This window comes from Erpetoichthys calabaricus, chromosome 3 (assembly GCF_900747795.2).
Source record: "Erpetoichthys calabaricus chromosome 3, fErpCal1.3, whole genome shotgun sequence".
NCBI lineage: Eukaryota > Metazoa > Chordata > Cladistia > Polypteriformes > Polypteridae > Erpetoichthys > Erpetoichthys calabaricus.
Window position 1 is genome coordinate 126717844 of NC_041396.2, and position 20124 is coordinate 126737967.

Here is a 20124-nt window from a genome sequence, read left to right on the forward strand (position 1 = left end):
AAAACAGGTGTGGACGTAAGGGCCTGCTTCAAGTCACTAAATGCAGCGCCTGTCTTCTCAGTCCATACCACAATGTTCGGGGCCCTCTTCTTTGTCAAATCAGTCAAGGGCGCCGCTCTCTCCGAGAACCGGGGCACAAACCGGCGGTAGTACCCCGCTAACCCGAGAAAGGCTTGGACCTGCCGCTTGGTTCACGGACGGGGCCATTTCAAAATGGCATCTACTTTGGAGCACTGTGGCCTTATGGTACCCTGACCCACCAGGTAGCCTAAATATTTGGCTTCGCTCAATCCAAAGAAGCATTTCTTGGGATTAATCCGGAGCCCAGCCTCACCAAGTGTCCGCAATACCGCTCGGACATGCTGTAGGTGTTCCCTCCATGTGCTGGAATAGATGACCACGTCATCGAGGTAGGCAGCACTGTATGGGTTATGACGCCGGAGCACTTTGTCCACCAGATGCTGGAAGGTTGCTTGAGCCCCGTGTAACCCAAATGGAAGGACACGATACTGCCAGTGTCTACTAGGGGTGCTAAACGCGGTTTTAACCTTCGCGGAGTCCGTTAAAGGAACCTGCCAGTACCCCTTTGTCATGTCTAGTGTGGTCAAATATTGAGCCTGCCCAAGCCTCTCGAGGAGGTCGTCCACTAGTGGCATTGGGTAGGCATCGAATTGGGAGACTTGATTAAGCCAACAGAAGTCATTGCAAAACCTCCAACTCCCATCAGGCTTACCGACCAACACAATGGGACTGGACCAGGGACTATGACTTTCCTCAATCACACCTAGTTCCAGCATGTGCTTGATCTCAAGCTCCACTGCAGCCCTTTTTGCCTCGGGAAGACGATACGGGCGTTCTCGGACAATAACCCCGGGCTCTGTCACAATGTTGTGCTCAACCAGAGAGGTCCTTCCGGGGTTCTCACTGACTACCTCCCAGACAGACCGGATAACTGTTTCCAGCTCCTGCCGTTGTCTGGGACTTAAATCCGCACCAAAGTTAAGGCTAGCCGTGTGAGCAAAGAGTGAGCGGGGCTGGCCGGAGGAGGGATCGGGATCTCTGTCCTTCCACGGTTTCAGCAGGTTCACATTATAAACCCGCTCCCTCGGCCAACGATTGGGTTGACTCACCAAATAGTCAACGAGTCCTTTCCTCTCCTTAACTTCGTAGGGGCCTTGCCAATGGGCAAGCAACTTAGAGTGGGAGGTAGGCACTAGGACCATGACACGATCTCCCGGGCGGAACTCCCGGAGAGATGTGCCGCGGTCATAATATCTGACCTATGCTGCTTGGGCCTCTTCCATGTGACTTTTAAGGAGGGGCCGTATTTTTCCAAATCTATCGCGTAATTGCGTGATATACTCCAGTATGTTTGTAGAGGGAAGAGCCTCTTCTTCCCATCCTTCTTTTAGGATATCTAATACGCCCCAGGGCTGTTGCCCATACAATAATTCAAAAGGGGAGAACCCCGTGGAGGCTTGTGGGACTTCCCGATAGGCAAAAAGGACGAAGGGGAGGAGCTGATCCCAGTTCCTTCCATCCTCGCTGACCACCTTACGCAGCATTTGTTTGAGAGTTTGATTGAATCTCTCTACTAAACCGTCGGTTTGAGGATGATACACCGCGGTCTTTAAATGCTTTATTTTCAGTAACTTGGCAGTCTCCTTGAATGTCTCCGAGGTGAAAGGTGTCCCCTGGTCCGTCAAGACTTCCTTGGGGATACCCATGTGTGCAAAGACCCCTAGTAATTCCCGTGCAATGGCTTTAGAAGTGGCTGAGCACAACGGAACAGCTTCGGGGTATTTGGCAGCATAATCCACGAGGACTAGGATGTACTTGTGTCCTCGGGCTGAGGGCTCTAGAGGTCCAAATAAATCGACCCCAATTCTATGGAAAGGAATGTCAATCAGGGGAATAGGAACTAGAGGAGCACGGTCCTTTCTAGGAATTTGTCGCAATTGACACTCCGGGCAAGAAGTGCAAAAGCGACAAACCTCTTCATTGATTCCCGGCCAGTAGAAGCGGAGCTTGATCCGCTCCAGTGTTTTCTCGGTGCCCAAATGGCCACCTAGGAGGTGGGCGTGTGCTGACTCACAGACCTGCCGCCGGAAGGTCCGCGGGATTAGCAGTAGCCTTCTCTCCTGCCCATCATGCTCAGCTACCTGATAAAGAAGGTCATTTTCCAACACAAAGTGAGGACCCTGTGGCATCGACTGGTTAGTGCGCTGGCCATTGACTAGGACCACTGCATTTTTGGCAAACTTCAGGGAATTGTCACTCCACTGCTCCCTTTTAAATGAAGCTGGCGTCTCTCTAAATTGAAACCACAAAAGGGAGAGAGGGTCGGCGCTGACCTCAAGGGACATGGCTTCCTCCCTTTCCGCCGCAGCGCTGGTGGATGACGTTTCGGCACGCGACGGTCCGGGAGTCGCCACGTCACCCAAGGCGGCCGCTTCGTCTCTCTCTGCCGGCTGATTACATGGCATGCAGGCAGCTTGAGACGGCTCATCCCCGTCCATAACTAGGCCCAAGTTAACCCCAGGAGTGGTATGTGTCTCACCGCTTTTAACACTAGAATTACCAGAGCCTACGAAAAAACTCGTAAATCCGTCCCACCTTAAATCGCGTCTTAAAGCCGTTTGCACATCTCCGCCAGAGTCTTTTGTCATCTAAATGTGCTGATAAAAGACAAGCTGCCAGCAGCCGGCTATTCCATCCCCCCACCGACTTAGAACGTGAGCGAAGTTTTCCCAGCTCACGCCTTGATTGATTATGTGGGAGTGAAGTGGAGTTTTACAGTGGAAATAAGACATCATTATTCTAAAGTAATCTATGTAAACACATTGTTAAAACGGAAACTTTTTCATATTTTAGTAATAAATGTTACAAAATGTAGTAGGCATAAACTATAGAATATATAAAGCCCGAGTTCCAAAGATCAAATAAACACTTTCACAAAAGCTTCAAAAATGCTTCAACAGCTCCTGTGGCGTAGCGTGCTAGGATTTGCCTCTCAGCGCAGAGCCGCTTTTCCTTGCCTCACAGACCTGAGTTCGATTCCCCGCTGGGGATGAAGTGTTGCTTTTTTTTTCTTTTCTTTTAAACCTCAAACGGACATAAAATTTATACATTGGTATGCACTGTCAGTTACTGAGATCGTTATATTTTCATGTGGGATGCTCCTTTTCAAATATTTTTTTTAACAATTGAGACTGCAATTAACAGGAACAACTGTCCTTATAACTTATTTTTAAGATCCATAACACACAGACAGACAGAGCACTGCGTAATAGAGAGACAGACAGGCAGAGAAGTCACTAGATATAGAAATAAAGAGGGAAGCCACGTGTACTGAAAGAAAAAAAGAACATGTGCGTTGTCCCATATGCACTGAATAAGCGCAGGCGCTCTAATATCACCCCTCCCCCTCGGCAGCAAGGACAACGCACATGTTCTTTTTTTCTTTCAGTACACGTGGCTTCCCTGTTTATTTCTATATCTAGTGACTTCTCTGCCTGTCTGTCTCTCTATTACGCAGTGCTCTGTCTGTCTGTGTGTTATGGATCTTAAAAATAAGTTATAAGGACAGTTGTTCCTGTTAATTGCAGTCTCAATTGTTAAAAAAAATATTTGAAAAGGAGCATCCCACATGAAAATATAACGATCTCAGTAACTGACAGTGCATACCAATGTATAAATTTTATGTCCGTTTGAGGTTTAAAAGAAAAGAAAAAAAAAGCAACACTTCATCCCCAGTGGGGAATCGAACTCAGGTCTGTGAGGCAAGGAAAAGCAGCTCTGCACTAAGAGGAAAACCTTAGCACACTACACCACAGAAGCTGTTGAATCATTCTTGAAGCTTTTGTGAAAGTGTTTATTTGATCTTTGGAACTCGGGCTTTATATATTCTATAGTTTATGCCTACTACATTTTGTAACATTTATTACTAAAATATGAAAAAGTTTCCGTTTTAACAATGTGTTTACATAGATTACTTTAGAATAATGATGTCTTATTTCCACTGTAAAACTCCACTTCACTCCCACATAATCAATCAAGGCGTGAGCTGGGAAAACTTCGCTCACGTTCTAAGTCGGTGGGGGGATGGAATAGCCGGCTGCTGGCAGCTTGTCTTTTATCAGCACATTTAGATGACAAAAGACTCTGGCGGAGATGTGCAAACGGCTTTAAGACGCGATTTAAGGTGGGACGGATTTACGAGTTTTTTCGTAGGCTCTGGTAATTCTAGTGTTAATATTAGACCAGTCCCGCCCTAGTATCACCGGGTGTGGGGGGTTTGGAAGGACGGCCACGATTAGTTTTTGTACTGATCCCCCGTAACTGATGACACAAGCAGCGGAGCTGTACAAAATGATTTCTCCGTGGACACAGGTTATACTGATCTTAATCTACAACCACTGTTGCGGCAGCACAAACCGGCTGCCAACAATGGAAATGTTGCTACCGGAATCGAATAAGGCTGTGGTCTTGTGTCCGTTGACGATCACCACGCCAGTATGTGGGACCACCAACGGATTAGCCAGAGCACACCGACCCTTCCTCGCCCTCCACCCGCATTCCAAGCGGCTTGCACGCCCGCGGCTCCGGGGACACCGATACAAGCTCCGGGTTGTACGGGGGGGGGGGCTAGGTGTTGGGACGTACTCCAGCTGAGTCCGCCAAAGGGACGGTTCTGCTCCCTCAAATTGTGAGGCTGTCCTTTGTGTCTCCAGAAGCTCTATGAGCTCTGCCAAGTTCTTAAACTGCTTACCCCATACTGGCTGGGTGAAGCCACGGGGAAGCTCTTTTAGGAGCAGATAGCAGACTACCTGCTCTATTACCTGGGAGGGCTTATTTTCATTTGGCCGTAGCCACTGCCCTACCCTGGCCCATAAGGACCAGGCTTGTTTGAGGATCAGCCGCTCTGGGTCCAACCTCCAGGTTTTTACCTTACTCACCTGCCAGTCTGGGGCACCCCTAGGTGGAAATCGGGGGTTTGGTCTCACAGGGGGCGGACACTCTCCTCCGAGAGAACATAATAAGCCCCATTTGCCTTCCCCTGCTGGGGTAGCCCAATTCTGTGAGCCCCTCCCGCACATTCCCAGGCCTCTCCAGGTTGTCTAGTTAAGTGTGCCGGGACCGGAGCTCGCACCGGGTCTCGCTGAACCACGGGACACCCTCCCCGCCTGAACACTCGGCCCGGTAAGCCCCCACCTGGGTGCATTGCAGGTCCTGTCCCCTTCTCTTCTGGGACCTCTCCATCCTGCCGGCTACGCCAATGTCACAAACTCGAGACAGAGTCATATAAAGGTTTGGGGCAGCCACCCATATAATTTGGTTTCCTGGCTGCAAAGTTGCTTTCTTCAAAATATACACCACTGATGTGCATACAACCGAGTCCAAAACAATACTGAGGGAAAAGGGAAAAGGTGCAGGCTTTTAAAGGGGAAGACAAGAAGTGAGATCATAAGGATTGGGCTCATGTTCTTCAGCCATTGGTTCGAGCCCGGACGTGACATCACATGGGCTGGAGCCGGCAAGGCCTCCTTCCATTGGCTTGGTCCCGGAAGTGACGTCAAGAGAGCCAGGTGGAATCTCCCGTGAATGGTCTACAGGGAAGGGAGAAAAAGAGTCAGTGCGCTCTGCCACCTCCCGGCATGCCTCAGGACTGCCTTCACTCAAGCCCTTTAGCTGCCTCCCATGCGCACGTGTGTGACAGTATATACTAGCTGATTACCCAGTGGCTTCACTCACTGAGTGCAAGGAAAAAAAATAAAATGTAGTCTGTAAGTTATTAAACAGTAAAACATTAACATTTTAAGAAGTAAAGATACATTGAACACTACTGAAGTGGTTTCGGGTACACTACATTTTAAAGGCGGTATAACACAACAGGTAACTAGTACTAACAGCAGCTAAAATGTATTTGAATCATCTCTCGGTATTAGATCCCTTTTGTAATTAATTGGTTGGCACGAGGGCGCCAAATACAAAAAGGAATTACAGCGCCTTACAACCTTGCACTATGTGCCTGTGATTTAAGAGAAAAATAACTCTGATAAATGTGGATGCTGCCCTTCTGTGTTTAATGGGCAGAAGGTCCAAACAATTCCCAAGTCCAACACTTTACATAAAGAAGTCTGTACATCTTCTTAGATGTAAACTCTCCGTCTTCTTAAAATATTTGATTACAAAAGCAGCCTTGAATGTTGTGGGTTTTAGTGACCCGAACTCATCTTAAGGGACAGTGTAGAAAGACGCAAAGCTGTTTTCCTCATCTCTTCTACTATCAAGTACTGCCAACTAAAAAAAAGTTACAATTTGGCAGTTTCCGCAACAGTCACGCGGACGAATAAATAAAACTCCTCTGTCAGAACGCGCCTAGCGGTGGACAGCTCAGTGCTGTCGTCCAGAGAGGAGGGCTGGGAGAGGGCGACGCAGGGCAGTTCTATGGGATAGATTGGCGTGTTTGTGTGTACTTCTTTTTAATATCAGTAAAATAACTCTCACACAAATAATAACAATTCGTAAAGACGATATAAAAATGGCGTCCACAAACGAAGTGATTGGTTCCTGTATTATAATCTGTTCTGTGGTCATATGTAATTTCCATATCGCGTGGTTATACGTAATTTCCGTTTCATACGTAATTTCCATATTTTATATATATATATACAGTATATATATATATACTGTATGTATATATATATATATATATATATATAGATATATATATATATATATATAGATATATATATTCATTGCATTCGTAGCCTGAGTCCCGACCTGAATTGTGTGGTTGGTTACCTACCAGGTAATTACATTCATTGCATTTGTAGCTTCTCGCAAGTGAAGAGGGCACCGTGGTGGATGTTTGCCGAATGGCAGGCCAACCACAAGCGTTACCTGGTAGGTGACTACCCACACAATTCAGGTCGGGACTCAGACTACGAATGCAATGAATGTAATTACTCCGGACCTACGGGCTGTCAAATAAACAAACCACACGCCGTGGCACAGCGTAAAGGGGCTTTGTTTCTGACGCTGATGTCCGAGGTTCGATCCCTGAGAGGGGAGCAGTACAGTGTGTACACCTGATGAGCCCAAATGAGGGCGAAACACGTGTCGTGTATTCTTTGCATTATTTGACAGTAAACTATGCAATATACTGTATATATATATATATACATATATATATATATATATATGTATATATATATATATAATATATATATATATATATATATATATATGTATATATATATATATATATATATATATATATATATATATATATATATATATATATATATATCAAAAAAATTGAAGGAACACTTTTTAATCAGAGTATAGCATCAAATCAATTAAATTTCTAGGATATTGATCTGGTCAGTTAAGTAGCAGAGGGGGTTGTTAATCAGTTTCAGCCGCTTTGGTGTTAATGAAATTAACAACAGGTGCACTAGAGTGGCAGCAATGAGACGACCCCCAAAACAGGAATGGTTTAACAGGTGGAGACCAATGACATTTTTCCCTCCTTATCTTTTCTGTTTTTTCACTAGTTTTGGATGTGGCTATGATCAGTGTCACTACTGGTAGCATGATGTGATACCTGGACCCTACAGAGGTTACACAGGTAGTCCATCTTCTCCAGGATGGCCCATCAATATGTGCCATTGCCAGAAGGTTTGCTGTGTTACTTTAGGAGAGTTGGACAGGGCCGTAGAAGGTCCTTAACCCATCAGCAGGCTCGGTACCTGCTCCTTTGGGCAAGGAGAAACAGGATGAGCACTGCCCAAGGCCTACAAAATGACCTCCAGCATGCCACTGGTGTGAATGTCTCTGACCAAACAATCAGAAACAGACTTCATGAGGGTGGCCTAAGGGTCTGACGATCTCTAGTGGGCACTGTGCTCACTGCCCGGCACTGTGGAACTCGATTGGTATTTGCCATGGAATGCCGGAATTGGCAGGTCCACCAATGGTGCCCTGTGCTTTTCACAGATGAGAGCAGGTTCACCCTGAGCACATGTGACAGAAGTTAAAGGGTCTGGAGAAGCCGTGGAGAACGTTATTCTGCCTGTAACATCAATCAGCATGACCGGTTTGGTGGTGGGTCAGTGATGGTCTGGGGAAGCATATCCATGGAAGGGCGCAAAGACTTCTATAGGCTAGACAACAGCACTTTGACTGCTATTAGATATTGGGATGAAATGCTTGGACCCACAGTCAGACTCTATGCTGGTGCAGCGGGTCCTGGGTTCCTCCTAGTGAACGATAATGCCCAAGAACGGTGTAGCTGCAGTCCGCAATACCTCTGACATTAGATATGGAACACCCGTCATATCACAGAATGCCCTCAACATCAGTCACGGAGCGCCCTCTGATGTCAGTTTCGATACATCCATCATTGTTTTTGTCGGAGTTCGAAGTAATGGTGGACTCTGAATAAATCTTTCTGAAAGATTTTCGAGGAAAGAAGAAGAAGAAAGAGTTTGAGTTGGAAATCAAGATGGCAGTGAGTTTGTTGCAAGTTTTACTAATATTAGATAACATCATACTTTACTGCTAGGGTATGAATTATACCACAGTGTAATAAAGATGTTGAATCGACTTTCAGGTTCCGTGCAGTACTAAGCGCTCTAAGAAAGTATTAACAGTTCAACAACAAACAGGTTGGTTTGTGTAGCTAACTGTTACAGGGCTGTTCAGAATACTCGATTCTGAATAGTAAATCGACAGATTCAGCAGTCAATAATTTTTTATAACAATTGTTATATGTAATTGACCTTTGTTGAGTATAATTAACCGTAGCTAAGTGTAACGGATTGTAATCCGTGATTAAGTACTTATAATTGCCAGAACATCATTCACCATTTGTCCTGTATCACGTATATGCTAGTTAATCAGAAGCAAAAACCTATCAGTAACCTGGTATTTTAGATAGCAAAATATATTTCAAAAAGACAATACAGAGAGATTGAGCCAATATAAGGTTATGTTCCACAGTAAGCTTCTTGTTTGCATAAGTTTCTAAGACAAACACAGTTAATAGTAGATATACTGGTTTTTCAATTATAGTAATGTTGCTAGTCAAAAGTTTGAATATGCTTATGTCACTTTAGATGATCTTTTTCATAGTTCTATATATATATTTACAGTACATTACTGAAAATTTTAATAAGTAGCTACAAACAAAGGGCAAGTGTGAATGCAATATTCAATTACATCCAGTTCAACAAAGTTCAAATTAGATTCTAGACAATAATAGGGAAAAGAACAGCCAGGATAGAATCATGTTGTTATTATTATTATTATTATTATTTTATAAAGTTCTTTCAATGATAGTACAGTGTGGGACATGGCCGGCCTTTTATCCCGGCCCAATACCTCCAGGCCGCCAGGTGGAGCCCTGCCTGCAACATAGAGGTTCCCCGAGTTCCAGCAGGGCATCATGGACAATGGAGTTTTTCATCACAGCCCTGCTGGATACCATGGGGGCCACCAGGGGATGCTGCAGGAAGGCCCAAAGACTTTGGTTTCACCTATAACCCGGAAGTAAGTCTTAGTCACGGTGACAGAGGGAATGACGTACTTCCAGGATGAAGAAGAGGACTTTTGATCTGACCCGGAAGTGATAGGAAGTCACGTGGACTGAGGGATTGGAAACACTTCCGGGTCAGAGACTATAAAAGACTGGGAAAGATACCAGACGATGAGCTGAGCTGGGTGGAAGGGAGGCAATGCATCTGGGAGAGTGGAGGATTGATTATTATTGAGAATTGTATTGTAGTGATTTACATGAGTATTGTGGAGAGGAAGGTGCTTTGTGCACTGTATTGTCTGAATAAAATAAATTATTGGACTTTTATCTGGTGTCTGGCGTCTGATCCGAGGGTTCAAGGGAGCGAGAATGCCCACTATCTGGCACAACAGTTTGTTTGAACTCTTAAAACAATATTAAGTGTTCCATGCCTACCTCTCCTGCATTCTTCAAAATACTGCTTTTGAAATTTTTTTCAATTGAAATAAAGTGAAGTGATTGTTCTCATGCATGTTTGTCAGTTTTAAAAACTTTATATCTATTTTATATTCACCAGAGACACATAAGTATATTGAAGACCACAGAGGAGCCTACAGTTGTGTTTGGTGCTCAGGAGTATGCTTGTCTGTTTTGCTATTAAAGAACAGATTATGCAGGCATCATCAGCCACTTACAGAGCCACAAAAGGACAGTAGTGGTTCATGGAGGTATGTTAAGCTCTCTAGAATATATCTTGTAACTTGTAAAATTTGATTAATTGACACCTTTAATACAATTGAATGCAGCTAGATATTCACCTTAACAACATGATTTTATTTGACAAAATAGTATACTGTGTACTTTTTCACCTTTTGAAAAGCTAACTTTGAATAATTTTAGATTAATTAATTCATGACTGTGTATTAACAATTTTCTCTTTTAAAATATTTAGTAGAATATGACAACTTTTTAGAAGGTAAGTGTGGAATTACATTACCTGCAATTGACAGGCAACATATAGTATATTTTCATAAATTTTTAAAAGCATCATTGACTGAATCTTTTATTAGTTTGTTCTGTTTAAAACAATAATAGGACAGGATTTGCATGTTTTAACTTTATTAAACATAAGGATTATCTGAATTTCTTTTGAACAGTTTTAAATGTTTAGCAAAATAATTCTGAATATTAACCCTTTTCTTTGTACTGTTTCAGGTTTCAAAATATACAAGTGTTCACTGAACTGCCAGGGATCAGGCCACTACCATTGCTGTTATTGCCAGAAAACAGTAGTTCATAAAGATCAGTTCCTCAGGCACTTGTCATAGTGTGGCAAAGATCCTAAAGTGCTCCCTCTGCCCTCTGTGCCCATGGCACTGGTGGCTTCCCAGCCTCTGCCCTCCATGCCCACAGCACCTGTGGCTGCCCAGCCTCTGCCCTCCGTGCCCATGGCACAGGTTGCCACCCAGCCTCTGCCCTCCGTGCCAACATCACCGGTCACCACCCAGCCTCTGCCCTCCGTGCCCACTGCACTGGTTGCCACCCAGTCTCTGCCCTCCGTGCCCACGCCAATGGTTGCTGCCCAGCCTCTGCCCTCTGAATTCCATGAGGTGGTCCAAGCCAAGATCAGAAAGGTGCAATGTTCTTTTTGTAACCTCAGACTGAACAAAAAGAACCTCTGAGTGCACATGAAGAGAAAACACTCAAGCTGTAAGCAATGGATTAGTACAGAATATCATCTTAAATCCATGTGTATTGACAAGGCTAGAGGAATATTTGCCATCGCAAAAGCTTTCCACGGTGAATCAATACCAGTGCACGTTCAGAAGAAGACCTGGGGTTCTACACATAAAATTTTATGTGAAATGGATGTTTGCCGGCGTAATTCGAATTTTGCATTAAGGAGTGGACTGATGGCCTTTGATTGTCAACACATTCAGTCCCTTTCCTATTGTTTCCCAACATAGCAGTAGAGTCTTGTACCGTTTTAACCATAGATTGATACAGGAGAAAGTAGGGTGAAATGGCACCTTTTATTGGCTAACTAAATAGATTACAAATGCAAGCTTTCAGCAGCTAAGGCCTCTTCATCAGGCAAGGGTGTAACGAAGAAACTGAAAAATACTCTAGCTTATATTGGGACAGTAAAGTGATTTTTTTCTTTCGTCTTAACAACCTTTTTGTTCAAATGTTAGCAAAATAAATAAACCTGAGATGAAGTAACCCTGAAAGAAGAGAACAATGAACTCATAAAATGTAGAGATAAAATAACATTCACTAGGGAAAAGTGGATGGGAGAACATAAAAAAGAACAATGCTTGAAAAGGCAACGTGAAGCTACAGAACATGGCATTACCTTAAGCAATGAGGTCACACTGAATGATAATAGTTCAAAGAGGTTCATATCAGTGTATGAGCCCAAAGTGTCCTATTACAGTAGACTTGCCAGGGTTTTTGCATACTATGACATCAAATGTAATTCCTGGCATTGTCCATGTTCCAAACCACAAATGTCATGTTTGCATAAATATATAGCAACATGGCATCTTTTTCAGACTAACAGGGAACTTTTTAAGAGAGTTAAGAGCACAGAAGACTCAGAAGACTTCAAAATAGGAAATACAAAGGACACCAGCTGGTCAGAATCTGACATTGTATGAAAAGAAACCCTTTATCCACCAAAGGGAGATGGTCTTGTTAAAATGGTAACATATCTATACCACAAAAAATGAATTCCAGCAGTCTTACCTACTGAGGTATGCACTCCACCTGATTTTCATAACCTTCCCAAGCACCTAATACCAGCTAAGACATTGTGTAGCCTCTGTCCAAGAATTATTCCACTGACTGATCCTGTCCTAATTTCCTCAAAAGCCAAAATTGTTACCTTCTATGGCACTTGCACACCTTTCCGAATAGAGATGCATTTGATCAATAAAGTGCCATTTTTTTATATAATTTGACATAGTACTTGTTAATTCTGTTCCTAAGCACCGATATAACATCATTTGTAACTATTTGATTCTCTAACTGATGTTTTTTCTCCTTTTAAGCATATACTTAATCAAACAAAGACAATGATATTTCAGATTCAGGTGATGGCAGGGTGGCTTTGAGAAACACTGATTAGACTTTTTTTTTTCCCCTACAGGTGTAACCACATATATTAAACAGCGTGAGCTGTGTGGCCAGGTCTATAGATTTCAGGAATGGAGTGTAGAGAAAAGCCAAGCAAAGTGACACCTTTTATTGGCTAACTAAAAAGATTACAATATGCAAGCTTTCGAGGCAACTCAGGCCCCTTCTTCAGGCAAGATGTAATACAGAAACTGGAGTTCCCTGTGTTTATATACACATTCTAGGACAAGAAACAACATCGGTAAATCTTTAAATGAGAAACTCCAGGGAACTCCAGTTTCTGTATTACATCTTGCCTGAAGAAGGGGCCTGAGTTGCCTCGAAAGCTTGCATATTGTAATCTTTTTAGTTAGCCAATAAAAGGTGTCACTTTGCTTGGCTTTTCTCTACATTCATAATGGCTAACACGGTACAACACCCTAGTACTACAGGAATGGAGTGGAGGTCTTCATAACTTTAATGACCACATCATTCTCAGCATTCATTTATGTCTGTTCATAAGGAACTTGCCACAGGTTAAGAGTTAACACACATACATATATGAGAGTTCTTATGTCGTGTTTCATCTGTTCATGGCTGAATGCACACCATAGGTTGGGAAATACGGTTCCTATATTTTAACACATCTGACCTTTTTCCACTAGTGTTTTATATTAGTGTCATGTTGTTCATATAATCTAATGATGAAAATTCCAGTCTATGTTGCAGAATATCAAAAAAATCAATCTGAACACAGGGTACAATTGGATATAAGTGTGTATTAGATTAGATTACACTTTATTTGGTGTGTGTGTATGTGTGCAACTATATGTAAATACTTATATCAGTTAATACTGTGTGTGAATGAAGCCCAAATCAGTTGCCAAAAGAAAGTAATTTGAAGATCTATGTCTGTCTGTGTGTGTGTATGTGTGTTATGTTTTGTTGTTTTATTTTTTTCTCCTCTACAACATCTAGTATGTCAGGCATTGGTGAAAAAGTTGATCTTATAAATGCAAGTTGTATTTTCAATCGTTTTTTCATCAGCTTATTTCAGGAGATATATTCCCTATGATTTACTTATAAATTTTTAATTTTAATTTCTTATTTTGTCTTTTATTTTTATTTTCTTCATTATGTAAAGCACTTTGAGCTACTTTTTGTATGAAAATGTGCTATATAAATAAATGTTGTATTGTATTGTAATTCTATCTGGCTTTTCTTAAATGTAATAAACTGTTATACTGCTGAATAATTCTGTGTTTTTATAATTAGGTTAAATTTAGCTACATTCAGAGGAGGTTAGATAAACTGTCTCTTAACAGTAAAATATGTCAACAGTTTCTGTGTACTCTTTGTTTTTTAATTATATGGTTGGCATTATGTTTTTTTTATATATTTTCATTTAGAATCACACTTCCATTGGAAATACTATAGATATCCTTGAACTGACTGCAAACCAAAAGTTTCCCAAGCGAGACTGTCTTTTGCATGAATACCTCCATTTTGAGGCACTCTCAGCACATGAATATAATTACTCTTGCATACGTTGTGGATTTCATCCTCCAGTAGTAGTGATGGACCTTCACAAGAAAGGAGTTTTTAGTATGCCTGGTGGGTAGATGACAAGTGTGGAACTGTGAACTTCTTAATTTCTTAGCATTTATTGTTTTAAATTTTGTCCTGATTTTCTGCAGCCAGTGAAATAGAAGAAACCCCAACGGATTATGCTGGCAAAGTAAATGTGGAAGATTTTTGGGAGTCAGTGGACCTTGAAATGATAAGTTGTGGCTTTGTTAAGAGTAATCATTTGTCTTCTTTAGCTTTTAACCATTATATAAAATATATACACACTGAATTTTATATTCCATTTCATATAAGTCTCATTTACTCTCATTAAGGTAACTGTCAGAATCCATTTGTTGTAAAACCAAACTACCATAATTGGGCACCATGGATTGGTGCTCATACAAGAAAATCTAGCACCGTGTGCAACACTGAATTTGCTAAAGTTCATCAAGTTCAGGAACCTGAGGAGACTTCTGATATATTTGTCACTGAGGACAGATTATGTGGTGAGCTCACAAACTTAAAGGTATGTAGTAGGGCATTTGTCTGTAATGTTTCATGTATAACGTTTTTTTCATTAAAACTGTTAACTGATTGAAGAGTTTTGATTGTTTTTGATTGAGTGTGAGCCTATCTGAGTGTGTGCCCAATATAGAACTGGACTTTGCTTACCCTTACTATTTGAAATATGGAAGTATGTTTAATTCTAGCACGAGCTGAGTGCTCACTGAAAGAGTATGTGTATATCCGTTTTAGGTTTCTGCATTGAGGAAGCTGGTAAAGAAGTGTGGTCTGTCTCCAAAAGGATCCAAAATGGACCTAATACTAAGATTAAGAAATCAAATGCAAAATCGAGCCACCTACAGGGTATGATAAAATTTTCCAGAAGGTTTGGGGAGCGTCAGGTCAGTTATATATTACATTCAACATCTGTTAAAACCTTGTTTTAAATCAATTGTTCAATGACTATTCATGATAAACGTTGCATATAATCTTTGCTATAAAACACAGAAATTAAATGTAATGTTTTAAAATGTACACAAGCAGAAAAATTAACCACATCGAAATGTAACATTTTTAAATTTCTTTGAATTGATCATCAAAGTAGTGACACCCAAATTCACTTTTTTTTAAAGTTTGAATTTTGATCTAAGTATTAAACAGTCTGTGTTAGATGTTCTGTTAATTAGCATAACTTCTAATTAGACTTTTATCACCAATAATTACTAGACTAATATAAATATAGGTAATTCTAGGTACAAGTTTGTCATTTTCAGTTGTTTTAGTGAAGAAGACAACAGTGTAATTCCTTATGTTTTTTTGAGAATACACCTGAAGATTTGGACTACATGTGTTTTCCACCTACATGTTTAAAAATCGTAATGTCCAAACATAAACATAATCACATTTAAGAATTCAATGGATTCTACTGATGAAGTTCAGTACATTCAATTCTTATCAAAAAGATGTGTCCTTTTCTGAATAAATACACCATGGTTTGTCAGACTGAAGCTGTCAGCACAATCACATGACCTTTCACTCAAAACTGACCTACTAGACAACACACAGTAGATACCTCATTTAACAGTAGTTTGTCTTTGGATCACTCTGATAATCTTATGTTCTTGAATGACCATTATTATTTATACTGCTTTAATTCGCATAAACTAGTGGCTGGGCTGTTGTGATGTGTCCCTGTGCTGTTGTATACTCAATCAAATTTAACATTCATGCAGAAAGTCCAAGGAACTATGCAGACATTTTACTGTCTTGGAAGCACTTTCCAAATATCTGCATTTATGATTTTGCAAGAGGATTAGTAACACATACCTATCTGAGGGAGCTACAGGTTCAGCCTTTCAGTCCAAATGAGGGAAGACTTGCCAAATCAACACCCGAAAATATTGTGCTTGCCAAAAAGGGAGAATTGAGGATTAACCTGCCATGGCTTTTAAAGAAGAGAGAGGATCCTGATTCTGGTCCTGATGTGCATCCTGTCAGTGGCTCATCTGAGCATTATGCTCTTTATGATACATTTCACGATCATAATACCAAGGATACGAAAGATCTATTATGCAGAATTGAACTTGTGCCTGAGTTGGCTAGATGGCTTAACAGTCAATCTGAAGAACAACTTTTCGCATCTTTGAAAAAAAACCAATTACTTCATGAACTTGCTTTCACCTTCTGCTCGCATTTTTTTGATGAGGTCAATTATACACTTTAGGAATGAGTACAAAACAAAAAAAACAATTCACGAATATCAAAAAGTCTTTGGTCGTGACCCCAAAATCGAACTTGATTGTCATGGAAGAGCAAAATTAGGTAAGAACGGTGGATATTTAATATCTGTTTTCACTTCCCTGCATCATATTGATGTGTTCTTAAGTTTGCAAATTGTTTTTCTTAGCCTTGGATATGACAAGTACACAAAAGTTCTTGAAAAGAGGCCATCCTTTTGAAAGCAAGCATGAGGCTACAAGTAGGCAATGATAAATATATTCAATTTGCCACATTTAACAAATTATTATTATTATTATTATTATTATTATTATTATTAATTATTATTATTATTTTCATCTGAGCTCCTTTAATGTGTTTTTCTTCCGAGCAACAGAAGTCTTAATCAGTTATGAAGAATCTAGTGAAATGGACAACAGTGAGTCAGAGGATATAATGGCAAAAGCATTGTTATGGAATCGGGAGCCTAATCTTGAGCAAAAGCAATTGGTATATGCAACGTTTACAAGTACATTATAGGACTCATGGCAGAGCCTCCTTTACTTACTAGAATCTTTGTCTGTGTATATCTTCAGCTTGCATACGTTCTTGATCCCAAAGGAATTCCGATTGAAGAAATAGCCAGAACTGATAACACTGTCTTAAACAGAGCTGACTTCCTTTCCCTTGGCATGTCTGCAGAATTGGAAGCAACTGTGAGTACAGCATAAACTGCACTAAGTATCTTGTGATGTGAATGTAAACTCAATTGCAGTTAATTCTGCTTTTAGATTATGGTTGTTAAAATCATCAGTGTCTTTATTTATACTTTTTTTTTTGTTAAACATAGATTGGAAACTGTTGTCTGAAGATCATTGGCCAGATTGTACAGCAATGTGTACGTAAATAAATTTTGGTGTCATTCAGTTCATATTGTACTGATTAAATGTGTTTCTAAGGTGAGCTGCTCTTAATTGTTTGTTGTTTAGGGAAAAGATGCTTATGTTGCAAATGCTTATGTGGTGCCCACATGGCTCCCTCCTCTTTCTCAAGACCCTTTCATGACTTTTCCGGTAAGTACATTGAATAATGTTCTATAAAATGTAACTCCTGCTTGTTAGTGTTAATTTTGTTTATAGATTTGTCACAGTTCTTTTGGAGGTTTCTTGTTGTCTTCTAGAGTGATTCTAAAATTAAACAGAATATTATATATCTTCTTAGAATGACATAGCATCGAAAGATGTTATCTTCCTCCCCTCATGGCATCCAGGTCACTGGTTCATTGTTGTAATCAGAAATTTGTCCATCATTTATTCACCTTGCCTTTGTACAAATTTTAAGATCTGTAACTCATGAAGAATGAATTAATGAAACGTATGCATTTCTAAATAATCTATAATTTATTGAAATGTATGCATTGCCAGTTGGGTCAACATGTATATACAATGTAGGATTCTGAATTCTTCAAAAACATTAGGCATGTTGTATTTTTCAGATTTTGTATCCAAAAAACAAAATTATTCACTTTCTTGACTCCAGTGATCATCATGGCTTTGGAGACGGCCGCTATATTGAATTGTTCAGGTTTAAAAACTTAAGAAAAAAAAAATGAGGATTCTGAATTCTTCAAAAACATTAGGCATGTTGTATTTTTCAGATTTTGTATCCAAAAAAACAAAATTATTCATTTTCTTGACTCCAGTGATCATCATGGCTTTGGAGACGGCCGCTATACTGAATTGTTCAGGTTTAAAAACTTAAGAAAAAAAAAAATGAGACTTCCATATTTGCTCATGCCAAGGTATCATTGGGATTATTAAATAAATTAAATATTATCTAGTAACACAATTCAATAAAACACTTGCATAAAGCCACTCTGCACAAGTAAATATGGTGTCTTGCAGTTCAAGAGTTCAAAAGAGTTAAAGTTCTTTGTTCTTGATCTTTGTTCAACTGTTCAGTTCCAGTAATCAAAAGTTTTAATATTCTTTGTTTCTAATCTTTGTTCAACTCTTCAGTTCACTCAGTTTGAACCTCACCCCATATCTTCCAAAATCAGCATTTCAGCATGACTGTTCCTTATTTACTCTGTTATTTCTGTCACCTAGTAATGGCTGCTGCCCATTTGAACTATTCTTCTTTAAAAAATTTGAACCTAATAGTTTTCACTAATCTATTTTGGAAAAGCTGTGTAAATAATTCATAATGGCACAGTGGTAAAACATCCTCAAGGTTCTAAAATATTTGTTATGGTGTGCTTTGGTCTCATGTGTGAAGCCAAAGTCACTCCCTTCATAAATTGTTTGTTCATTTAAAAGTTACTAGAGATTATATTATATGATGTTCACTATTTCTGTACCATAATAACGTCAGAGGTATTGCAGTCTGCAGCTTCACTCTGTTGCAATGCCCCACCTCATGTGGCAAGAGTATGCAGGCAGTTCTTGGAGGATGAAGGAATTGATACCATTGACTGGCCACCTTGCTCGCCTGACCTAAATAAAATAGAACACCTCTGGGACATTATGTCATGGTGCATCCGACAATGCAAGGTTGCATCTCAGACTGTCCTGGAGCTCAGTGATGCGCTGGTCCAGATCTGGGAGGAGATCCCCCAGGACACCATCCATCGTCTCAGTAGGAGCATGCCCTGACAATGTTAGGCAAGCATACAAGCATGAGGGGGCCATACAAAACAAAGTATGATTCTGAGTTGCTGCAATGAAATTCTGGCAAAATGGATTAGCATACCGTATCATTTTTTCACTTTGATTTTCAGGGTATCTTTGAATTCATCCCTCTGTAGGTTGATAATTTTCTTTGCCATGTGGCATCCTTTCATTCCTAACACATTACCCAGTCCATATCAGAATAGATATCCAGCATGATTTTTTTTCCCATTCAGATCTGATGTGTTTTCAAAGTTTTCCTTTAATTTTTTGAGCAGTTATATACATATATATGTAAATAGTAGAAGGCGCTATATTTGTGCCTGACCTGACACAGACTGACACGGAGGGACGTGTAAAACAAAAGACAAATTTATTTTTCTTCACCTGTGGGGCACGTCTTCCCCATTACACAAGCACAACAAAGTCACAACAACTCTCTTCACCACCACTCCTCCCGGAAAGCGTTGTCCTCCTCCTCCCGACTCAGGCTCTCATAATGGTGGCTGCTGGCTTCTTTTATCAAGCACCCGGAAGTGCTCCAGGTGGTTGATTGCCAAGTTTCGACTGCACTTCCGGGTGTGGCGAAAACACTGCCTATAAGGACTCAGGAGGCACCGCTTCAACCCAGGGGGGCTGCCATCTAGTGTCCAGGGGGGTGGTATTGAAAAGTCCATGGTTGCTTTCCCTGAACATAACAGAAGGGGCATACATATAAATAGACATACATACATATATACAGTACATAAATATAAACTGTGGTAGAATTTTAACATTTTATTAAAGAAAGAAACATCCTCTAACAGGGCAATTCAGTAATCAGACAGCAGAAAAGCTATACATTGTATCTTTATAATTACTCCTTGGCAAAATGCCTTAGAGGGAGCATTCTTCAAAAGCAGTCCATTACAGCATGGTCAGAATGATCAGAATGGTCAGAGAAAACAAAGAATAGAAGTTTATTTTATAAACTACTGAAATTACATACATTGTCAATCAATATATACATTTTACTCTGCTTGGTTT

General features: G+C 40.5%; 1 protein-coding gene and 2 long non-coding RNA genes across 3 annotated transcripts in view; 2 read left to right on the forward strand and 1 right to left on the reverse strand.

Moving 5' to 3' along the window:
* Positions 1 to 8370: 8370 nt before the first annotated feature.
* LOC127526988 (uncharacterized) lies at positions 8371 to 10848 on the forward strand. The gene is made up of 3 exons (XR_007934354.1): positions 8371 to 8518; positions 10101 to 10251; positions 10739 to 10848. It is a non-coding gene; the product is annotated as an uncharacterized LOC127526988 (long non-coding RNA).
* LOC114648363 (uncharacterized) lies at positions 10719 to 11481 on the reverse strand. The gene is made up of 2 exons (XR_003715689.2): positions 11018 to 11481; positions 10719 to 10939 (listed from the first exon to the last, which is right to left on the reverse strand). It is a non-coding gene; the product is annotated as an uncharacterized LOC114648363 (long non-coding RNA).
* A 3986-nt stretch (positions 11482 to 15467) lies between these two features.
* LOC127527086 (uncharacterized) overlaps positions 15468 to 20124 on the forward strand; it is a 19246-nt gene continuing 14589 nt past the window's right edge. The window contains 6 exon segments of the mRNA XM_051924706.1: positions 15468 to 16367; positions 16369 to 16534; positions 16620 to 16691; positions 16827 to 16939; positions 17026 to 17145; positions 17419 to 17502. Coding sequence (XP_051780666.1) covers positions 15897 to 16367; positions 16369 to 16534; positions 16620 to 16691; positions 16827 to 16939; positions 17026 to 17145; positions 17419 to 17502 — 1026 coding nt within the window. The 5' untranslated portion in view covers positions 15468 to 15896.